Below are 18,370 nucleotides of genomic sequence, written 5' to 3' on the forward strand. Positions count from 1 at the left end.
AAATACTACATAAAAGCTGGTTAGGTTTAACTCTAATTTTCCTCTTTGTTGGATAATAATGCCATCTTTCTTTGTGGCTGTTAGGGAAGCAGCAAGTGTTACCTACTGATGTGGCACTGAATGCAGTGTTGCACAGTCAAATTTTAAGTCCCTGAAGACAGTATTTGCTAGAATGTTAAAACTAGGAGTCCCTAATTGCCACGCAACATTCAAATATTATAATACTTGCATGTAAGCTTAAAGTCTTAAAGTTATCTATGTTCCCATGTAATTAAAATTAGTTATTTCCCAGGTTTTTACTCATATTCAATGTAAGAAATCAAGAATTCGGTTTACAGCTTTGTCCTTTAATCATATGAAATGGTTTAAAATTGGTCATGTATGCTTAGGTTTCAGCTTTCGCAAAGTTCTCATTTATTTTATATTTCATTCCGACCAAGGAGTACGTTTGTTTGCAAAAAAACAGACATATTAATCAATCAGAAGTAGATCACAGCAAGCTCTCCAGCCAGTATATGACCATTATCTTCATTAATACTGATGTTCTTTTTTTTTGAGATGGAGTTTTGCTCTTGTTGCCCAGGCTGGAGCGCAATGGTGCGATTTTGACTCATGGCACCCTCTGCCTCCTGAGTAGCTGGGATTACAGGCATGTGCCACCACGCCTGGCTAATTTTGTATTTTTAGTAGAGATGGGGTTTCTCCATGTTGGTCAGGCTGGTCCTGAACTCCCGACCTCAGGTGATCCGCCCGACTCAGCCTCCCAAAGTGCTGGGATTAGAGGCGTGAGCCACCCCACCCGGCTCAATACTGACATTATTCTTACAATGGTTATATTGCTTCAATGTTATTGGTTACGAAACTAAAATGATTCAAGTGTGAAATTTCCAATTATTCAAGTTTAAATAATGAATACATTAGGTAACGTTACAACGTTATATAGAAGGAGGCATTTATTAACTAAACAAATTTGTGTTTTCAACACATGTGGATGCTCTGCTCTCACGAACAGAGATGTAAGAAAGTTAAGTTAGGTCCGCATGATAAACATATCAAATGAATTAAAATATTTCTGTTTAGAGTTTTCCCCTAGGTATAGGAACAATTTACTGCGGGCTGTAATAACCCCAGGATGTGTAGACAGAAGACGTGGTGACTGTGTATATTAAACTCTAATGAGGTTACAAACCACTTCTGGTTTATTCTAGATCTATTGAGGCTCCTACTCATCTTGGTTAGTATTTGACCCAGTGGACCTCAGATGCATGGAGAGTCAACATTTGTCATGTTTTTGGTATGGAAATTAGATAAAATTATTACAACATAAAGTGTAGCTTCATAAAAACTAAGAAAGGACAACAACTACGTTTCTTCACATTTCAGAAGCTCACATCTAGGTATGACATTACTTTAATCAGTTAGATAATACCAGTTACAATTCTCTGTACCTAGAAGATAGTAATGGCTGACTTCATTCCTTTGTTTGAATTTGAGGCTCGCTCTTAATCAGACCTGAGTACTTAGAGGGTCACAGCTGGGTATTAGATCCTAATATCAAAATCTGCTATGAAACCACATGTGATCAATGTTTAGCAACAAGGAGAATAAATGATGGACCTTGGCAGGTGTCCCAGGCACTACACAAAATTCACATCAAATTACAAAGATGATAAGCAGTCTGATTAAAATTTATTGCTTTTATTCACCTTACTTACTGTTCCCCAAGCATTTCTTTCAGAATAGGCTAATTAGCATACCTTTGGGCTCCAAGCAGAAGAAAATACAGGAAATTATATGTAGGAATCAGTAGTGTTGGACATTGTGTCTTTTCAAGAACATACTTAACAGCCTGTGAATAGTGCAGAAAAACATCTGCTGGCAATGAGCTGCATGGAGCACGGGTCACTTGGCTCAGCATGAATTGAAATTATTAGGGAAGAATTTACTCTCACGAAGATATAACACAGCATCCACCTACCTCTTCACAATATTTCAGGTCAACTGACTTGCCATCACTTCGAACACAATCCAACATCCTTGTTTTTATTCCATTTCCACAAACTGCCTTCTCACTCAGCTGACATGTACTCCAGTCTGAAAAAAAGGGAAGCCCATCAGAACAGAAGGCTAAGTATGAAACAGATTTCAAATGAAACTCTGATGACCTGAATCCCATATTTAATTCACAACTGCTTCCTAAGCCCCATGATCAATCATCCCCCATGCAGAGCATATGGGTCCCAGCTTTGAACATATCAGGAGTCAAATGGAATTGCTGAGGTTGTACATAGCTACAGGGATTATTCTTAAAGGCAGATGTCTACTCGAAAATCTTGATAGCTAGCCGTTTGGTGACACTGTAAAAATGGCTTTGGCCTACAGATCAATATCACTTAAAAACTTTTTTTCCCAATAAAAATATAATTTAAAATCTTAGCATTACTTTTAGCAAAATAATCATAATTGTGACAGATGGTACTTTAACTGTGTAGTTATATTCAAATAAAACATATATTTTATTTCTTATCCATATTTAGAATGCAAGAAAATGCATACATTTATTAAAGTGATAAAAATCACTTTGGCCATATTTATTAATTCTCTTATTTTATGTCTTTTGCAAGAAGACACAAAAGACACCTCTTTCCCTGGGTAACATGGCACGTCCCAGATAACTTTGATTTTTTTTGTATCATCAAAGGAAACAAGAGAAAAACCAAAAGAAACAGCCAATATGACTGTTATGTGTCATTGTACAGTTTCTTGAGTTTGTTTCAGAGTGAAAATTACTTGGGAAAAATTCCAAAGTAAGCTTTGGTGTTGTCCCAATTCATGTAAACCAATAAAAGATTTTCTTTCTTAGAGTATGCGCCTTGATGGTATTAAATGAGTTTTAGGGGAAAAATGCAATTTATAATAAACCTGTTTTCCTGAAAATACTCATCAATTTTTATCGGCACCTTTTATAGCATTGATTTATAATCTTTGGCGAGTTTAAGATTGGTGACTAATCATGTTTATCAACTGTCCACACCTCACGAATTGTTGCCCCAGTATGTTTTAGCAATTAAGCATCTTCTGAAAAAGAAAGACATTTTTGAATAAATCTGATACCTGTGCCAAAAATATTTTAGATTCACCTTCCCAAAGTGAGAGGTTGTCTTATGTAGGAACACTTAGCATATTCACAACCTACTTTAAGGGCTAATGTCTGTGTGACATTTTTGTTTCCTCTATCTTAGTGTTTACTAAAAAAAAAAAACCCAGATAAGTATTTCTGTCATTTAATATATAATTATTTCCGGGAAAGTAAGCAGCATATCCAAAAGGCACACAGATAGAGATGAACTATACTGACAGGAATGCTTCAGAGCTGACAGACACAGGATTTGGACTTAACTCTGTGATCAGATGATGATCCATGTACCTGTTACATTATAATCATAGTGGTAGCAGTTTTTGTTCAGGTTACAGGGTTCTTTCTCAACAGCATTAGGGCAAGATCTTCCTTCATCAGCTGGTTGTCTGATGGGATCAGCTGACCTTTGCCGGAAACTGCTTTGATTGCAAGGCTTAAAAAGAACAGTACAAATTCTCAGAAAGGTGAATACTCAGCAGTTCATGGAGGATGTACAGTAAGGGTTTCTGTGACCTCTGTTTCACCTTTTGACATTAGAGCACTGAAAAGCCCACCCTTGGATCATGCTAATGCCACCATTTTTGGTACCTGGGACACATGAGGGGGCATAAAGCTCAATTGCACGTGCATACTTTTCTCTTTTTATAAATATTCATGACTCCTCATATAGCTTATTAAATATGTATATTTGGCCACCCTGCTCAACACAAATTACTGTTCCCTTTGCCATTCCCTAGAAGTGTCTATTTCTGGCTTCTGGCTGGCAGCTATGATTCCCAGCTTGTCAGGATGGCCACCCTGCAGGCTGCAACCCTTTATGAGATGTAAAGCTCTCCTTTCCAAATTTATGAACCTTGTCATTCTTCAGTTGACAACATCTAAAAAGACTGGCTTGCCATTCATCTACTGGTACAGTCTTCTGAAAACAGTTGGTTTCTAAGAACAGTAAGAAACCAGGAACAAGCCTCCATGGACTTTTTCAGGCCTAAAAGAATTGCTTACTCCTCCCCTGCTTCCGTCGCACCTTGGTCACACCACTGGAATAACACTATCTGTCTTGACATAATGTGTATTATATAAAGGTCTTGTTCATTTCTGCAGTGCACTAGGAGACGACTTATGTTTTAGATAGCTGTATATTCTCCCTACCTAACACAGTTACTGATAGACAGTAAAAGCTTAATTGGAATCTGTTTAATGAAGGCCTGAGTGAAGAAACAAGGTGAGTTAAAGATAAAACATGTCAAATTAAATTTAGGCTAACGCTGTCTCCTTACATTCAAGTTCATCCTAAAGGTTTCTTCACACATAGTGAACTATACCCTGTTTGGATGTGTAAACAGACTGTAACCTACTCTTGTGCAATCACTGAGTTTCAAATGTTGCCAATTGTTCAAATCATGTTCAAATATGACAAATGTAAAGGAAAGTTTTTTTAAAAATCTCAGGATCTCATACTCCCTGTGCAAAAGGGAAGGGTAAGCCTGGAGGCCGTCTTGCAACATTCTCTTCCAAATGAATAGCTATTGCTAGCATTGTGCCAGATTCCCATGGAAAGATAAACGGCCTCAGGCATCATGAATAACTTGCTCCCATAGATGATTCATACGTAAATTCTTTCATGGCCTCCCACAAACAAGGACATACCAATTGTAACTTTAGGTCTACAGTCTAAGTCTAACTCCTAAAACTAAAGTCTGATTCTACACTGATACTATCAATCACAAGCTTATATTCCCAGGTTCAGAACAAAAACAAAGGCCGGGCGCGGTGGCTCACGCTTGTAATCCCAGCACTTTGGGAGGCCGAGGCGGGCGGATCACGAGGTCAGGAGATCGAGACCACGGTGAAACCCCGTCTCTACTAAAAATACAAAAAAATTAGCCAGGCGTGGTGGCGGGCGCCTGTAGTCCCAGCTACTCGGAGAGGCTGAGGCAGGAGAATGGCGTGAACCCGGGAGGCGGAGCTTGCAGTGAGCCGAGATTGCGCCACTGCACTCCAGCCTGGGTGACAGAGCGAGACTCCGTCTCAAAAAAAAAAAAAAAAAAAAAAAAAAGAACAAAAACAAGAGGAGATCAGTCATTCTTCCATCTACCCAGAGATGCCTGCATAATTGATTCTTCCTCTATTACCTTTTTCTCTTCAAACATTCACCTTACCTTATGTAAAATGTAGATTACGGGGCACCAACTAAAGTCTCACAGGAATATAACTATTTGCCTTAATGCCTGTCTCGTCCTACGTGCCTCCCCCCATTTAAGGGAATGTATAAACATAAAACCTCCTGAACACCTCTTCGGAAAACCTCCTTGCTTTTTCCCAGATGTGTCCTAAATCTGGCTTATTAAACTTCGATTGATTGGGACTTTTGCCTTAGTTACTCATTTTGTTTGTCACAAACGTCAAGGTGTAACCAATCTAGCTGTTTCTGAACCTCGCTTCTGTACCTCATTTTCTGAACGTCACTTATCTTCTCCTGCCAAGAGTCTTTTCCAACCACGTGGCAGTGCTGGAGTCTCTCTTAACCTGTTCTGGTTTGGGAGGCTGCCCGATTTTGAATGGTTCTTTGCTCAATTAAACTTAAATTTAATTTTTCTGAGGTTTTTCTTTAAAGAAATGTAAAGCCCAGGAAGCAAAGTTTATTCACCTCATTGGATTTTACTCTTATCCAAACATTCCTATTGGCAAACTCTCAGGAACACAAAATATGCTTCACCAACTCTCTTTTATAAATAATAGAGCCTCAATAATTCTTCTAAGATGATTATCCTTGACCATTTAATATAGAAACCTACTGAACAAAGTTGCAGTTTAGTAGTTCCTTTAATTAAAATCCCTATTAATAAGTTTAAGAAGGGGCCTGGGTTCAATATTTCCTATTTTTATAAAAATGGAATCTCTTTGTAATATAATATCTGACAAAAAATCTCACTGTTATAAACATAGACAGTGTAGCATGTAGCCCAATTATTTGATGTAACTTCAAATCTGATACTATGAAATTGGACAGAAAATCAATTGTATATCCTTGTGAAACAGCTGATTGTTTATTACAGTTTAACTTGCATTCCAATCAACTGCCATGTTTTATTCCTGCTATATCAGTTGTCTGCTAATCAGTATCTTTAACACTGAAATGGAATATCATTTTCTCCTTGGAAAATATGCACCATAAAATCTTATTTGAAATGGTTTTATATTGTATTTCAACAAAATAATTCCATATTAGTTATTTTTCTCATGCTTTTGGTGCTGTTTTTGAAATGTACAGTTTTACAAAGGTGCCCATGGGTAAGTCAAATGTCTTACATAAGCAGCCAGTTCTGTTTCAAATGACTCTCTTCCCAGAGTCTCGTGGATGAGCCCCTACTGGCTGTTGAAACATAGAAGCTTTGTGTGATTTGAAACTCTCAGCTGGCTTTCCAGGACCAAAGAGACACAGAGTCAGTGTGTAAAGAGAGATTCATTGCTGCACAGCTTTCTTCTTCTACTTAGTTTCTTACCCAGTATCTTTTGCTTTTTAATGTTAATACCCCTGCTGCTGTATTCCCACTGTGTGAGAGATTATTCCTACCATTTAAATAAAAGGTATTGGGCAAAAAGCAATGGATGACAATAACCTGACACCATTAAAGTACCTTTACTTCATTCATTTTCCCTTTTACCTGGAGGGAATCATTATCACCACTGCAGTTTTTAACATGCTGTGTATTTATAAGGCAAACTGAAGGCCTTTTGTGCTGGATTAGGATGATGGGTTAGTAAAGCTTGCAAGAGATGGAGCTGTTCTAGTGTGAGAGGAAACATTACAGACTTTAAATAGAATAGTCATAGAATGATATGGCAGAGAAGACACACCTTGCTTTGGGAAATATGGCAAACAAACAGATTTTACATTGAAGTTATTATATTTAAAAAATAATGTCTTTAAAGCTTCAGTGGCAAAGAATTAAATAAACTCTATGTTACTAAAAAGGTTAATCATCTCACCAAAACACATCGGGTCCATGGACCCCATTCAGATATCACACAGTCCTCAGGGCATGGTAATTTGCACACTCTAGAGCCCAGGGGCATCTCTTCTGGGTCACAGAGGTAATCCTCTACATGTTCAGAAGGGCCATCTGCTGTATTCTGCATGCATCTAGAAAAGAACATAAACATTCTAGAAAATATGCATATATTCGAGAAATGAAGAAAACAGGACAATTAGAATGACCAACCCACAGGACAGATGGTTCTCCTTAAGACATCATTATGGGGGTGGGGAGTAGGAAGCTTTGTTATCTAATAAAATTTTCCAAAAATGAAGACTTAAAAGGATCTTTGCCTCTCCTAAATATCTGTAGTGCTTCTGCATGATTCAAAAATGTGTGTTTGCATTCATGAGTCTTTGAATTTAACAGCCACTGTGTATATGTAAACTCTGCATGTTACGCAAGCTTCCTCTGAAAGAAGAGGGTCATTTATACACATAAGAGGGAGAAACTAATGAGGAATTGTCCAAAGAGCTTCGTAGAGGGCTTACAATTTGGCATATGATGCATTTATTCTTCTCAAGAAAATGATGGATTTCATAAAGAAGGTAGAGTTAGTTGATTTATATGTGATGAAAGACCAGGCACACTGAAATCTCTAAGTGGGAGATTTCATTGAGTGTTTTTGAAAACAACTAGAGGCATTTATCAATTCATTTGGTCATTTTAAAAGTAATTTTAGCCTCCCTTCTGCTGTGAATCTTAAAAGAAAGTGAGAAGTGAAAAGACAATTATAATTGGTATAGCATAGGTTCTCTAACTATGGTTATTTGGATTTTCCTACTACTTGACTTACAAAAATTGTTAGTTTGTGTTCCATTTTAACCTCCTGTAAGCAGTCATGAAGGGCTCCTTATTCATCTTTTGGGAATCTAATTAACATGGCCAGTATCAGACTCCACTTTTACCATAGTAAATAATCTCTCTGGGCACTTAAGTATTATAGCAGGAGAGAAAACCTTTATCTCTCATGTATAACTTGGGAAAGGTCAGCCAACTTAATGGATTTAGGAACAGAACTGCATTTCGGGAGCTGAAAAAGAAGGCTTGAACTCTCAAGTCTCTGAAACCTAGTGTCATGTTTTAAAATATCACTTGAATTATATTGCCAGTGATACCTGGAATCCTAACTTTTATCAGGGATTTATAATCAGCAGGGACATTCACAAATCTACTCTGCAGAGTCATCTTGCTATGCAGTGCTGCTGAACTTAGGCATGTCCTTTCCCTGTGGGATACATTCAAACACTGGAAAACTGTGTTGTTGGTCATGTCTTAATGAGCCTGTAGCCTGAAAAAAATACCCAAATACCTACCTATGCATTTTTTTTTGTATACTGGATACATACATAAAAAGCAATCACAAAAATATGCAAATTAGATATTGATATGATTTCATTGTTGAAAAAAAATCAAATTATGAATATTTTTGGGAGAATTTGAGTTTCCCAGGAAAAATTTCTACCTTCAGTATCATTTAAAAAATGTTATGGTGACAGCAGCTTAGAGACATGTTGCAGACAGTGCATTTCAGTGCTCAAAAGTTGGATTTGCTCCTAAGAATAGATTACATTTGAGTAGGTACTGTCACTATATGCAAGGATTAACTTGTAGAATTACCTATTGATCCAGAGTTAAGAACAGATATCCAACACTCTATTAAGCAGTTATGTACATAAATCTTCATTTTCAAAGATTTCTCTAGATATGATTTGGCTCTGTGTCCCCACCCAAATCTCATGTTGAATTGGAATTCTCAGTGTTGCAGGAGGGGCCTGGTGGGAGGTCACTGGATCATGGGGGCAGATGTTCCCCTTGCTGTTCATGATAGTGAGTTCTCATGAGATACACTGGTTTAAAAGTGTGCCGCCCTTCCCCTTTGCTTTTTCTCTCTCTTGCCACCATGTGAAAATGTGCTTGCTTCCCCTTCACCCTTATTCCATGATTGTAAGTCTCCTCATGCCTCCAGAAACAGAAGCCTATACAATCCACAGAACCACGAGCTGATTAAACCTCTTTCTTTATAAATTACCCCATCTCAGGTAGTTCTTTACAGCAGTGTGAAAACAGACTAATACAGAAAATTGGTACAAGACAAGTGTAGCATTGCTATAAAGATACCTGAAAAAGTGGAAGCAGCTATGGAACTGGGTAATGGGCAGAGGTTGGAACAGTTTGGAGGGATCAGAAGAAGACAGGAATATGAGGGAACGTTTGGAACTTCCTAAAGACTTGTTGAATAGTTGTGACCAAAATGCTGATAGAAATATGGATGGTGAAATCCAGGCTGAGGTGTTCTCAGATGGAGATGATGAACTTATTGGGAAGTGGAGTAAAGCCCACTTTTGCTATACTTTAGCAAAAAGATGAGTAGCATTGTGCCCCTGCTCTAGAGATCTGTGGAACTTTGAACTTGAAAGAGATGACTTAGGGTATCTGGCGGAAGAAATTTCTAAGCAGCAAACATTCAAGATGTGGCCTGGCTCCTTCTAAAAGCCTACCCTTATTTGGATAAACAAGTAAATGACCCCAAACTGGAACTTATATTTAAAAAGTAAGAAGAGCATAAAAGTTTAGAAAATTTGCAGCCCAGCCATGTGGTAGAAAAGAAAAACCCATTTTCTGGGAAGGAGTTCAAGCCAGATGCAGGAATTTGCATAAGTAAAGAGGAGCCAAATGTTAGTAGCCAAGACAGGGGGAAAATGCCTCCAAGACATTTCAGACACCTTCATGACAGCCACTCCCATCACAGGCCCAGAGGCCTAGGAGGGAAATTTGGTTTGGTGGGCCAGGCTCATGGCCCCACTGCTCTGTGCAGCTTCAGGACATGGCACCTTGCAACCCAGTCTCTCCAGCTCCAGCCATGGCTAAAAGGGGCCAAGGTACAGCTCAGGCTATTGCATTAGAGGGTGCAAGTCCCAAACCTCTGTGGCTTCCACGTGGTGTCGGGCCTGTGGGTGCACAAAAGATAAGAGTTCAGGCTCAGGAGCCTCCACCTGGATTTCAGAGGATGTATGGAAATGCCTGGATGTCCTGGCAGAAGTCTGCTGCAGGAGTGGAGCCTTCAGTACCAGGGCAGTGTGAAGTGGAAATGTGGGGTTGGGCCCCCCCACACAGAGTCCCCACTGGGGCACATTCTAGTGGAGCTGTGGAAGTAGGGCCACAGTTTTCCAGACCCCAGAATGACAGATCCACTGACAGCTTGCACTGTGCACCTGGAAAAGCTATAGACACTCAATGCCAGCTCATGAAAGCAGCCTTGGGGGCTGTACCCTGCAAAGCCACAGGGGTTGAGCTGCCCAAGGCCTTGGGAACCCACCCCTGTGTCATTGTGGCCTGGATGTGAGATACAGAGTCAAAGGAGATTATTTTGAAGCTTTAAAATTTAATGACTGACCTGCTGGGTTTTGGACTTGCATGGGGCCTGTAGCCACTTTGTTTTGGCCAATATCTCCCATTTGGAATGGAAGAATTGTATATTGGAAGTAACTAACTTGTTTTAGATTTTACAGGTTCAAAGGCAGAGGGGACTTGCCTTGTCTCAAATGAGATTTTGGATTTGAACATTTGAGTTAATGCTAGAATGAGTTAAGGCTTTGGGGGACTGTTGGGAAGGTATGGTTGTGTTCTGAAATATGAGAAGTACATGAGATTTGGGAAGGGCCAGGGTGGAATGATATGGTTTGGCTCTATGTCCCCACCCAAATCTCATGTTGGGGGAAGGACCTGGTAGGAGGTGATTGGATCATAGGGCAGATTTTCCCCTTGCTGTTCTCATGATAGTGAGTGAGTTCTCATGAGATTTGGTTGTTGTAAAGTGTGTGGCACTTCCCCCTTCGCTCTTTCTCTCTCCTGCTGCCATGTGAAGATATGCTTGCTTCTCCTTCACCCTTCCATCATGATTGTAAGTTTCCTGAAGGCTCCCTAGCCATGTCTCCTGTACTGCCTGTAGAACTGTGAGTCAAATTAAACCTCTCTTCTTTATAAATTAGTCTCGGGAAGTTCTGTATAGCACTGTGAGGACAGACTACTACATCTCTCTTACTTTTCTTTTTTTTTTTGTTATACAAGTAATATACTCGTTTTAAGAAAATCAGAAGAAATAAAAATTTCCATAATTTTATCAGAGATAACCACTCATAACAGACTATATTTATTAATAGACTATTACTTTAAATATATCTTTTCATTTTACAAAATGGAAGCAAACTTCACCTATTTGTACCATTTAAAAAATCTACAATATATTATAAACATCTTCCTGTCATTAACTATTTTTCTAAGATGTATTTTAATGTCTACATTTGAATTCCATTGCTTAAATGTGCCACAATTGCTAAAATGTCCCTGTTGTGGCATTTAGACTACTTAAACAGGCTTTATTTTTGTTATTTTATATTAAAAATTTTTATAATCACCCTAGAATACAGAATATTTGGATCAAGTTTTAAGCAAAGGAAGGCACTTTAAATTCCTTTGCTTTCTCCAAATTCTTGGCCTTTCTCCTTTCCAAGGAGCAAGAATTATACTTTGAGAAAACTGAACTATATTAGAGACACATGGTGTAGAACCAAGTTGTAGGCAATGGGTTGAGTCAGAAGCCCATCATAGGTGTGGTAATAAGAGAGTGTATTTTCCGCATGGATTTAAAAAGCAACAACAACTAAATCTGTCTGTTTTTTATTATTACTATGTGCTGGCAATTCTAGAAAAAGTCAGTGAAAAAAATATCCTTCCCCACCAAGGTAAACTACTTCTACCACCACTCCTTGATAGGCCATATCATCCTTAAAGAGGAAGAGTGTAATTGAATAAATTTAAACCTCCTCTTTTATAGACCCATCTATCCTGAAATGTTACCCAACACTTGCATTCAAGCAGGAAATTTTGACCTTCATTAGCAGAGGATAATTTAAGGGAAGCGTACTACTCAATCAGTAACAAACAGAAACATCATTACATGATTAGAGATCGCAATCAATACCGACCTCTCTTCTCTATTTGCATTGAAGTTGTTTACTGAAAAAATAAATTGATCTGAAAAATTACTTTGTTTAGAATGTGTTTGGAAATGTTAAGACTGTCTATTTACAAAGCAAAAAAAGAATGTAACATGTACACAGATAGTTGAAGGGAAAGCTGAAAAAAACAACCCAGTAGTTTGAGATGGAGTCTTGCTCTGTGGCCAGGCTGGAGGGCAGTAGCACCATCTCGGCTCACTGTAACCTCCACCTCCCGGGTTCAAGCAATTCTCCTGCCTCAGCCTCCTGAGTAGCTGGGACTACAGGTGCATGCCACCATGTGCAGCTAATTTTTGTATTTTTAGTAGAGACAGGGTTTCACCATGTTGGCCAGGATGGTCTTGATTTCTTGACCTTGTGATCTGCCTTCCTCAGCCTCCCAAAGTGCTGGGATTACAGGCATGAACCACTGTGCCCGGCCTATAATTTTTTTTACTGATGAAACAACCAACCTGATCAAATTCTTAATGTAATATTTTTTATTTTGAAGAAAAAATAATTTGAAAGGAGAATAGTGGAAAACACAATCTCTTTTTTTCTGTGTCCATATCTACTCATTACCTCTCTACCTCTTCCCCATTCCCAGTCCACCTATATTAAGGTCCTCAGAGAAAAAACAAATTGAGAGTTCAGATGGGCTTTTGAAAAAAGAAATGTAAAACTTTTTATTAGACATAAAATTATATATAGTTCATACGCAAAGGTTTTATATGGTAAAACAAATATTAACTTGTTCTGCTTTCCTACTGAAGTAGATTAAAACATATCAATATTAAATGCATGAAAGGTTGGGTTATGAGTAAGAAAGAACTTCTTCATAACATGGGTTGCTGAGTGCTGGATTTTTTTTTTTTTGAGACAGAGTCTCGCTCTGTCCCCCAGGCTGGAGTGCGGTGGCGCGATCTCGACTCACTGCAAGCTCCGCCTCCCGGGTTCACGCCATTCTCCTGCCTCAGCCTCCCGAGTAGCTGGGACTACAGGCGCCCGCCACCACGCCTGGCTAATTTTTTGTATTTTTTAGTAGAGACGGGGTTTCACCGTGTTAGCCAGGATGGTTTCGATCTCCTGACCTCGTGATCTGCCCGCCTCGGCCTCCCAAAGTGGTTGGATGTTTTTTCATTTGTCTTTCCTGGGTGCCACTGAGAAGGGTTAAAAGAAACCAGTGTATTTAAAAAGAATGATGGGAGACTTGGGTTTGAATTCCAATGCTGCCACTTTACTAGATGGGTATTCTTGGTTCATTATTTAGTACTTGGGAATCTAATCTACAAAATGGAGGTGATAAAACCTCATGCACTTGTTTCATAGAGTTCTAGAGCCCTTAAGGATCATGTGATAGATGCTGTATGGAAAATTTAACGAGTATCAATCTAGTGTTAGGCAGTAGGGAATTCCTATGAATATGATGGGGTCTCTGTTTTAAGAAATTTGTAAAGTTTTATTAAGGGGATAAACATGAAGAGGGGACTTTTCAACACAGTGAGGAGTATATGGAGTGTAATAGAACAACACTGTCCAATGGAACTTTCTGCCATTACAAAAAATACTCTATGTCTGTGCTGTCTAACAGATAGCTGCCAGCCACATGTGGCTATGGAGCACTGAAGCATGGCTAGTGTGACTGGGGAGATGCATTTTTAATTTAATTTAATCTTAATTTGTTTAAATTTAAATTGAGTTAGTGTGGCTAGTGGCTATCCTATTGGACAGTGTAGCTACAGAAGAACAAGTGACAGGCAGGAACCAGCTGGGGGCTTCAGAGAAAGCTCCCTGGACAACAGGATAATATTCAGTTAGCCAGTTTGATACAAAAGAGCAATAGTTTAAAGCAGATTATTTTTAAAATGAACTTGGAAATATATTTGGCCTTTAAGCAAAAAAGTTATTGGGGTTGAAAATCTGCAGTAGTTCAGATTGAATATGCTATTCCTTCTCTTTAAGGGTATTTGAAGTGATGCCTCCTAAATCAGAAGGCCAGAATATAATAAACTGCTGCTTGAAGCAGATTCTCTTAGAGTTTTCCACGAGCACAGATTCCCTAAAAGCAAAACTGCAGACAATTTTATCCAGAAGACTGGGGAGGAGTGAACAGTCATGTTGGCACATGTGCAATTGGGAGATGGTTTTGTGTCTTGCTTCTCTGTGTAATTAGGCTTTGTCTTACCTCACTTTTCGGGTTTGCACGCCCTCTCCACAGTTCTCCCTCATATTCACAAAGGTCACCTTGCAGATGCTCCAGGGCTCTGTGACCCATAGGTACTGGTTGCAGTCACTGTGGCACGGGACAACCTCATACACCTGAAACACACATGGTTCTCAGCAATCTCAGGGAATCTGGTAAGAGTGAGGAGGAAGACTTCCACACCGTAATCACAATCATTTCACTGTTAAGCTACTTTCATTCCCCTCCTTTATTGCTTATTATTCTAACATTGCAATAGAGAGAACTTAAGAGTTCTAGCAGTAAAGGATAGGGCTAACCATGTTGTACTCTGTTGCTCTGCTATTACATTGCAAGTGTAAATCCGATCCACTGGATCACATTAGATAGGTTACATATTTTCCTATGCTGACCCTTAACACACTGTATTGTAACTTTCTGGACCATTTGTGTCATTTACAGTTTTGTGTGACTTCAATACTAGCCCAGGGTGCTCACATGTTAGGCACTCAATAGGGATTTGCAGAATGATTGAATGAAGGATGAATTGATGAATTAAATAAGTATAAAACATAGCTGTTTTCCAAATAAATATAATTTGGCCTATTTTCCAGATAACGATAAATAATGATGAGAATTTACATTTTTGGTGTGTATCATATGGGAAACTAAATTAAAAAGATAATATGAAATAAAGCCATCTTAAAACTAATCCTCAATCACTTAAGGCTTGGAAGCAGAGTCTGATATTGGTCTACAACCCCATGCAGTGAGGGCCACATGAAACAAAGCAAATTGTCTCTGCTCCAGGGTCCATAAAGCCTTTCAGTCCCACATTTGGGGTGGTGTGCTTGGTTTCAGGTTTTTTTTTAGTACAATGAACCAATGATGTTCTTTTTTCAATGAGAAGAATGACTAAATAAAGGAAATAAATGGCACTTAATCCACTGCAACCAAGCTGACTCAAGCATTAAATAAAATTCTTTGAAAGTATTTTTCTAATCTATGATAGTCCAACTCTATCCCTTATTTCACTCACACACACACACACACAAACAAACACACACACACCAAGAGACAGAGACAGAGAGAGAGAGAGAAAGGGAAGAGAGAAACTATAGCTTTTTATGTAATGAATTCTAGAAAAGATAGATTTAAATAGCCCTTCGGAGCCATTCTTTTGTGCCAATTTTAGTGAACTAAAAACCTAAGTAAAACGAATAAAGTGGACCTGTCTCAAAGAGGAATAAAAAATGCACTGTTGGAGTCAAATTCTGCAATTATTGCCATAAGCGATTATATTCACATTTAGGTGCTGTATTAAAAATAGAACTAAATAGCACAGGATAAAACATTACCCTACAACTTGCAGTGAAAAGAAAAACTGAAGGAGAAATGCTCTTCTTCTTAATCCTTTGATGGCTTTTATTTTAAACTCCTGTACTGAAGTGAATACCCATCCGTTCAGAACAATCTCCAACCCACCCATTTTCAGTCCACTTGCACCTTTTCCTTCTCCCTCTGAAAAGCACAAGACCATTAATAATGGGTGTCACTGCCTGTCAAGATTAGCGAAGTGAAACTTGTTCTCCCCAACTCTTGTTCACCTCAGTCCTTGATATTACAATGAGGGATATGAAATGTATGAACACAGGTAACTATGATAGAAAAGAAAAAGAAAACAGTTACAGAAAAAATTCTTTAATGGAAAATGTGATACTTTCTCCCTGTAAAACATAAAAGACAAGGCAAGAAGAGAAATGTATTCTCAGAAATCAGGAAATTTAAGAAAAGAAGGATTCTATCAAGAAGCATGAGGTTTAAGAGTTCTTACCTGTGCCTGGAGTGGTGTTCAACAGGAATGATGAAAATGGAGAGAAACAAGATAGGTGAAAATGTCAGTATGCTATGAGAAGAACTCGTGGTAAGTTTCAAGTATTATCACTTACATGTAAAAACCTACTTTTTTGATAAAATATTAGAACATTTTTCTGAGGTCTTAGGAGATATTAGAACATTTTTCTTAGGTCTTAGGAGACACAACTACTTATTATTGTTAAAAAGTAAGATACACAAATGGGTATTGTAAATAGAGCCAATGAGAAAATTACATGGGCAAGATGGAGAAATCTTAGAAAAACGGAGTTGACCTCAAAATATATAGCATGGGAAATTGATATATGATGCAAATAACTTATGATCCAACTTGTCAACGGACTATTGTCTATCAGTATATTTATAGATTGATCTATCCATTGACTTACCTTAATCAGTTCATCTGTTTTGTACAAAATGAGGATTTGAGTACTTCCTTCCTCAGCTAGAAAAATAGAAACTCAGAGACCATTTTCAAGCCAATGCTTCTGATTATTTTACTGAGGGATATATAATTGTAGTAAACACCTATGTGATTTACAATTTTCAACATTAACACAACTTTACATTTTTATTTTCCCTAAATATCTTAATACACAAATTCATAGAAGTTTCTATTTTTATGCAGAACATTTAGGCTCAAATGTTCAAAAATTTATTATTTGTTTTAGCTTTGATTTTTCAGTTGTTAATGTCTTAATAAGCCTTCAGTCAACCGATACCAAGTTACAATACCCTTATCAAACTGCATCAGAATATATTAGAGTTGGAAAGTGACAAATGGTTTAGGCTAAACACTAGGAATAGCAAAGACAGCTTGGCCTGAGGTTTTGAACCTTTGGAAATTCACTGAAGGAAAATCTGAGGAAAACACAGATTTTAATTGCATATCTGACTGGGTGTACACATACACGCTAAAGTGAAATAGGTATGAGTATGTGTAGAATTTCTCTTTATTAGGATTGGGAATCATAGATAATTTATTAACATTTAAATTTGCTACTGAAAATTCAAGGTGTCAAAATTTGTAGAGAAATATTCTTTTGTGTTGTAAACATTTTAGTTCAGTTATTCTGTTTTACAGTTACATAATTACAGTTGCTGAACTGAATTTTCTTTGGAAATTTCCTTAGCTTAGAAATGCAAAATGCTCTGTGACAGGGAAGCTAAACTACCAGTAGATGGCAGCAAGGGAGTGTGTTATTTACCCTCCATTGCACGTAAAGATAAAATCAAGACTCTTTAGAGTACTTTTTATAGAATTTAATTCTTCACGATCTTCATCTTAATTTACTTAATTCCAAGGTTCTTTCTGTTTTCTCTACAATGTACTTTTATTATGAACAAAGTTATGTTAATCTGAGAAGGAAAGTATGTATACAGGTAAGCAGTGTGTTTAGAGATTAAAATGAGTCTATGTATGTATGAAACAATTCTACATATTTAAGGACTTGATTCATTTGATTGTGATTTAAATTCAAATACACAACTTAAAACCCACCATAATATATGAAATTATTCTTTGCTAATTCACTTGTAGGCCAAACATGGTAATAATTGTCTGATTATGTTACATTTCATTTAAATTAGTCACAATTCCTCCATTAGGCTTTTTCTTTTTATCTCTAATAGAACAGAACAACAACTATTAATAGCAGGTTAGAAAGAATGCATCAAAAGTCAGAGTTCCAAATAAAACTGAAAATGGTCAATGACTAAATTGATAGCATACTTATAGTGACTTTGAGGCCATCTTTGTATTTCTTTTTCTCAATTTGTTTTATATCAAACACATTTAAACAAACAGTGTATATTTTCCCTAATTTTAGACCCAAACCCATATTATTTCTTTGATTTTAATTTAAGCATTTGGTAATTGAGATGTCTTTTCTGACAGTTTGGGGAAACTATAAGAATGAGATAATCTCAGCCTACATGTTAGATACAATCTTATGACAGATTAAATACCTTGACATTATTTCAAAGATAGGTGTCATTTTTCTCTCCATTGAATTCTATACATATTCATATATACTTGCAAGGTATGGAATCTCCAGAGAATACAGATATGTCTAATTTGAAATTTTAATAACATATATGTATTTATTCAGGCATTCTAATGGTAAAAATGGGTCAA

General features: G+C 37.6%; 1 protein-coding gene across 1 annotated transcript in view; it reads right to left on the bottom strand.

The window, feature by feature from the left end:
- Nucleotides 1-18,370, bottom strand: part of THSD7A (thrombospondin type 1 domain containing 7A) — a 465,539-nt gene that overhangs the window by 38,414 nt on the left and 408,755 nt on the right. Inside the window, exons 15-19 of the mRNA XM_003252566.3 lie at nt 16,193-16,198; nt 14,362-14,495; nt 7,130-7,283; nt 3,428-3,572; nt 1,979-2,094 (exon numbers count right to left, since the gene is read on the bottom strand). Coding sequence (XP_003252614.2) covers nt 1,979-2,094; nt 3,428-3,572; nt 7,130-7,283; nt 14,362-14,495; nt 16,193-16,198 — 555 coding nt within the window. The remainder of the gene's footprint in view (nt 1-1,978; nt 2,095-3,427; nt 3,573-7,129; nt 7,284-14,361; nt 14,496-16,192; nt 16,199-18,370) is intronic.

The sequence above is a fragment of the Nomascus leucogenys genome, chromosome 11, assembly GCF_006542625.1.
Source record: "Nomascus leucogenys isolate Asia chromosome 11, Asia_NLE_v1, whole genome shotgun sequence".
NCBI classification, from domain to species: Eukaryota; Metazoa; Chordata; class Mammalia; order Primates; family Hylobatidae; genus Nomascus; species Nomascus leucogenys.